At 48.1% G+C, this 6,000-nt stretch overlaps 1 protein-coding gene across 1 annotated transcript in view; it reads right to left on the bottom strand.

Annotated features, from left to right (window-relative positions):
- Positions 1-221: 221 nt before the first annotated feature.
- Positions 222-6,000, bottom strand: part of LOC144674854 (ICOS ligand-like) — a 65,342-nt gene continuing 59,563 nt past the window's right edge. Inside the window, exons 4-6 of the mRNA XM_078536025.1 lie at positions 3,485-3,811; positions 2,045-2,106; positions 222-233 (exon numbers count right to left, since the gene is read on the bottom strand). Of these exons, the coding sequence (XP_078392151.1) occupies positions 222-233; positions 2,045-2,106; positions 3,485-3,811 (401 nt within the window). The remainder of the gene's footprint in view (positions 234-2,044; positions 2,107-3,484; positions 3,812-6,000) is intronic.

Genomic DNA, 6,000 nt, shown 5'->3' with positions numbered 1-6,000 from the left:
AGGAATTCGAGATCCTGAGGGGTAAGGACAGGGTAAATAGTGAGAAACTGTTCCCACCCAGGAGAACATCAAGAACTAGAGGGTACAGATACAAAATAATTGGCAAAAGGAGTAAATGTGATGTGCGGAAAGATTTTTTCACCCAGAGGGTGGTTGGAGTCCGGAACAAACTCCCTGAAAGGCTGGTGGAGGCAGGTTCGATCCAGGTATTCTAAAGGGAATCAGATTGCTCCCTGAAAAGAGAGAATGTGCAAGGTTACGGGGATAAGGCAGTGGGGTGAGACTAGGCAGATTGCTCTGTCAGAGAGACAGTGCAGACACAATGGGCCAAATGTCCTCTTTCTGCACTGTAAAGATACTGTGATATCTGTACAGGTACATTATCCTGTACTCCCCCCTCACACATTCTGTGAATCAGCTGCTGCTGTCAATGTTAACTTTCAAAAGGAAATTGGATGAATTATCAAAGGGAAGGATAATTACAGGGAGAAAAAAAAATTTGAAGAACTGATTTGGCCTTGCGAGTGATAAAGTCATTTCAGAAGCCGCTGGCTGCTGCAGGGAGAGATCATTTGTCTCTGGGTGAATGAATTTCAAAAGGGACAAAGTGTCTCTTCCTCAAACCCGTTTCTCGATCTTGTGATTAAAGTGATACAACCCCACCCTCTGCTGGCGGATGGACGCTACTACACAAGCGGAGGGGAAATCATCAGGGATTCAGTCAGAGAGCAGGTCAATCAAAAATGACAGGGAAAAGTGTTCAGTATTTTCAGAGGAAAGCTGTAACGTACAGGTCGGGGGAAGTAGAAATTAAGTTTTATTTTTGATTGCAAAATCGGTGGGGAGCGCCAGCGCAGTACCCCCACATCTGGAGTCACATCTCGACCAGACTGGGTAAGGATGGCAGGGTTTCCATCCCTAAAGAGACATCAATGAACCAATTGGGGATTTACAACAATCCAACAACTTCATGGTCACTTTTATTGCAACTAACTTCAGATTTCCAGATTTTTATTTAATCAACTCAATTTAAATTCTTTAAGTGCTATGTTGGAATTTGAACTCTCATTCTCCGGAGTATTAGTCTGGTTAGAAAACCACAGCACCGCCAAATCTTCCCCACATGGTACATTTGGTCACTTCACCCCACCCCTCCCCTGCTCCTCCAATACCGACCCTCCGACAATGCAGCGCTGCCTCAGTACTGAGCCTGAGACAGTGCAGCACTCCCTCAGTACTGACCCTCCGACAGTGCAGCGCTCCCTCAGCACTGAGCCTCAGACAGTGCAGCACTCCCTCAGTACTGAGCCTCATACAGTGCAGCGCTCCCTCAGTACTGAGCCTCAGACAGTGCAGCACTCCCTCAGTACTGAGCCTCAGACAGTGCAGCACTCCCACGGTAGGGATGTAGTGTTTTCTGGGAACACTAGGATTTACGCACTGAGTATTTATGGAGTGGGAATTGAGACAGTTAAACGGTTTGAACTGTTTACTGTGTGGATCCAGGATCACACGGATTTACAGGACCAGTCGTGAACAGCAGCAGATTGTTGGAGGGGGAACCGCACAGACTCCAGTGTCTGAATGAGTGACTCCTGTTCCTGGGAACAAACTGAACACTGCAATGGGAAGGAAGGGACAGGAAGGGGCCCATTCTCACAGACCCATTCTATGGTGAAATATCACACAGCATTTCAAACCTTCCAATGTTACTACCTGTCTATCCAGCATGTTCAAATGTAAGAGCTGAAAACACATGCAGTAGTTTAGAAACAGATTTACCTGGTGCAGGTGTACTCGGTACAGGTGTGTTCGGTACAGGTGTACTCGGTACAGGTGTACTCGGTACAGATGTGTTCGGTACAGGTGTACTCGGTACAGGTGTGTTCGGTACAGGTGTACTCGGTACAGGTGTGTTCGGTACAGGTGTGTTCGGTACAGGTGTACTCGGTACAGGTCTGTTCGGTGCAGGTGTGTTCGGTACAGGTGTGTTCGGTACAGGTGTACTCAGTACAGGTGTGTTCGGTACAGGTGTGTTCGGTACAGGCGTGTTTGGTACAGGTGTACTCGGTACAGGCGTGTTCGGCACAGGTGTTTGAGGTCGCTCTAAAGAAAACATCATGTGTTTAGTATTGTGTGTGAAACAAACTGCAGAAATGTTCAAAGTCTCTAACGGGCTTTAGGGAAACACATCCTGGGAGGAACGAGACTCAGGTCAAAATGATCGGAAAGGGTCAGGAACATGGTTGGCAGAGTGAAAAATCCAACAGGATTGCATTAACTGTGGGGGGTAGAATGGAAGGTTTCCAGAGTTACCCTGAGCAGGATCATTCCCAGCAGCCTACATCCCCCTGTGGATGAGATCCCCCCAGGATCCTGGGTCTACTGGGATACACTTTCAAGGTAAGTGCACTGGGTCTTGTAAAGGCTGCCTGAGAGGTGCGATGGGCCCCACCTCCTGCACCCCAACATCTGGAGACAAACGGAGCTCTCTGCTGGAGAGTGAGTGCAGCTTGATAGCTCCATTAACTCCTTCCATCACCCAGTTTGACAGCTCTGTCCTTCAGGGCTCCATCAGCTTGGTCGGTGATGGTATTACTGATCCACCCTTGGTGATGGACAGTGAAGTCCCCACTCAGTACATTCTGTGTCCTTGCCACTCTCACTGCTTCCTCCAAGTGGTGTTCAGCATGGAGGAGTACTGATTCATCAGCTGAGGGAGGGCAGTAGGTGATAATCAGCAGGAGGTTTCCAGGTCCATGTTTGACCTGAAGCTGTGAGACTTCATGGGGTTCAGAGTCAATGTTGAGGATTCCCGGGACTACTCCCTCCGGACCGTATACCGCACCTCTGGTGGGTCTGTCCTGCCAGTGGGACAGAACATACCCAGGGATGGTGATAGAGGAGACTGGGATTCAGGGTTAATTCTGTGATTATGACTCTGCCAGACAGCTCTCCCAACTTGGACACCAGTCCCCAGATGTTAGTGAGGGGACTTTGCAATGTCGACTGGCCTGGATTTGTCTGTGTTGTTTCCTGTTTCGATGCCTGGGATGAAGCCAGTGATGATTCAGTTTTATTTTATTATTTCTTTCCAATGGTTTGATATCAATTCATTTTGAACTGCCCTCTGACCTCCTCGGCCAGCTTAACCAACCAGGTTAACGTGGGACTGGAGTCACATAGAGACCAGACTGGGTAAGGACAGCAGGTTTTCTTCCCTAAAGGGACATTCGTCAACCAGTTGGGGTTTTACAACAATCCAACAGCTTCAGGGTCACTTTTATTGCAACTAACTTTATATTTCCAGATTTTTATTTAATAAACTGAATTTAAATTCTGGAAGTGCCATGCTGGGATTTGAACTCTCATCCTCTGGATTGTTAGTCCAGGCCTCTGTATTACTAGTCTAGTAACATAACCACTGAACGACCGAACCCATACAGAGATTAAATACAGAATGTCTGAAACAGAAACCTCTCACCTGTTACAGAAAGATGGATGATATCAGTTTGCTCCCTTACAAAAGCAGCAGCTATTCTCTTGTAGATGTGACATATATACTGGATCTGGTCTGTCTCCTTGAGGTCAAAGATCAGAACTGACCAGTTGCCTTGTCCCAGTTGATCTTTGAACAGGTTTGTTCTGTTTGTGAATCGTGGATCTTGTTCTGTCAAATCGTCGTTCCCAGCGATGAACTTGTGTAAAATTTCACTCTTGGCTGTAACCCAGACTGCCAGTAAATCTGAGACTGGGACATTCCCTTTGTAGGTACAGGGCAGCACAACCTGCTCCCCAAGGAACCCAGAAACTGGGACAGACGAGTCTACCTGGAAAAGATTGAAAGTATTTATCCACAGATATAACCTCCCTGCTGGTACATTACATCCCAAGCTTCACATGGTTACACTGCGATGCTCGATTTACAAGAAACACTGATCAGTAACTCACTGCTTTCATTTCTGTGGGAAGGTTAAAGCTCAGGCATTAAGGACCTTCAACTAAACCCAGCTTGTGCTGGAGATTTGTAAGCACAGAGCAGCTGGACAGCACTTTGAATCACATGTTTTTCATTTGTACACATGCTGGGAGAACACATCAGGATATTGGTCACCTACCCTTGGGAGAAAAATCACAGACTGGGGGTGCACAATGTGAGGTGGAACTCAGGAACAGAAAACTGACCCTGAAATGTAAGATTGGAATCCCCAGTCCTGATGACTCTACTCCCCATGTTCGTGGACGTTCCCAGTTCTATTTGATCCCAGGAATGTCGCAGACTCCTGATCCCAGTGCTGAGGACCCCATCCCAGTCCCACGGGATCCCAGTCAACCATCCCAGTGTCACCGAGTGTTGCTCAGTGTCCAAATCCCATTTTTCACATCACAGGGGTTAATCTGAAGACATTAACTGCCTTCCTTTCAGCTCTCATGATCATTATTTTATGAATAAACTATAGAATTGGAGAAACATTTCTGAATGAACATTCCAAATCATTTCAAAATGGTCATTACGCAAAGAGCAATGAAATTCAAATTTGACATAATGTTGCAGTTGAGATACCTCAAACCCACCGTGATACAACTCTGTCACCCCCTCCAGTCCCTGCAAACCTCCCGATCTCTGTAACCTCCTCGAAACCCCTACAACCCTCCCTACCTCTGTAACCTCCTCCAGTCCCTACAACCCTCCCTATCTCTGAAATAAACTCCGACCCCTACAACCCTCCCAACTCTGTAAACTCCTCCAGTCACTACAACCCTCCATATCTCTGTAACCTCCTCCAGCCCCTGCAACACTCCCTATCTCTGTAACCTCCTCCAGCCCCTACAAACCTCCCTATCTCTGTAAAAACATCCGACCCCTACAACACTCCCTATCTCTGTAACCTCCTCCAGCCCCTACAAACCTCCCGATCTCTGTAACAACATCCGACCCCTACAACCCTCCCTATCTCTGTAACCTCCTCCAGCCCCTACAACCCTCCCTATCTCTGTAACAACAATTCACCCCTACAACCCTCACTACCTCTGTAATCTCCTCCAGCCCCTACAACACTCCCTATCTCTGTAACCTCCTGCAGCCCCAACAACGTTCCCTATCTCTGTAACCTCCTCCAGTCCCTACAACCCTCCCTATCTCTGTAACCTCCTCCAGTCCCTACAGCCCTCACTATCTCTGTACCCTCCTCCAGTCCCTACAACCCTCCCTATCTCTGTAACCTCCGCCGCCACTACAACCCTCCCTATCCCTGTAAAGTCCTCCAGCCCCTACAACCATCCCAATCTCTGTAACCTTGTCCAGACCCTACAACCCTCCCAATCTCTGTAACTTCCTCCATTGCCTGCAAACCTCCCTATCTCTGTAACCTCCTCCAGCCCCTACAACCCTCCCTATCTCTGTAAAAACCTCTGACCACTACAAACTTCCCAACTCTGTAACCTCCTCCAGTCTCTACAACACTCCCTATCTCTGTAACCTCTCCAGCCACTTCAACACTGCCTATATCTGTTGCCTCCTCCAGCCCCTACAAACCTCCCTATCTCTGTAACCAACTCCAGCCCCTACAACACTCCCTATCTCTGTAACCTCCTCCAGCCCTTCAACCCTCCCTATCTCTGTAACCTCCTCCAGTCCCTACAACCCTCCCTATCCCTATAACAACCTCCGACCCCTACAACCCACCCCATCTCAATAACCTCCTCAAGTCCCTTCAACCATCCCTATCTCTGTAACCTCCTCCAGCTCCTACAACCCTCCCTATCTCTGTAATCTCCTCCAGCCGATACAACCCTCCCTATCTCTGTAACCTCCTCCAACCCCTACAACCCTCCATATCTCTATAATCTCCACCAGTCCCTAAAAACCTCCCTATCTCTGTAACCTCCTCCAGTACTTACAACACTCCCTATATCTGTACCAACCTCCGACCCCGACAACACTCCCAACTCTGTAACCTCCTCCAGTCCCTAAAACCCTCCCTGTCTCTGTAACCTCCT

This window comes from Cetorhinus maximus, unplaced genomic scaffold (assembly GCF_964194155.1).
Source record: "Cetorhinus maximus unplaced genomic scaffold, sCetMax3.hap1.1 HAP1_SCAFFOLD_830, whole genome shotgun sequence".
Lineage (NCBI taxonomy): Eukaryota > Metazoa > Chordata > Chondrichthyes > Lamniformes > Cetorhinidae > Cetorhinus > Cetorhinus maximus.
The sequence above is the reverse complement of the archived record's forward strand: the minus strand, read 5'-3'. Positions and strand labels throughout refer to the sequence as shown.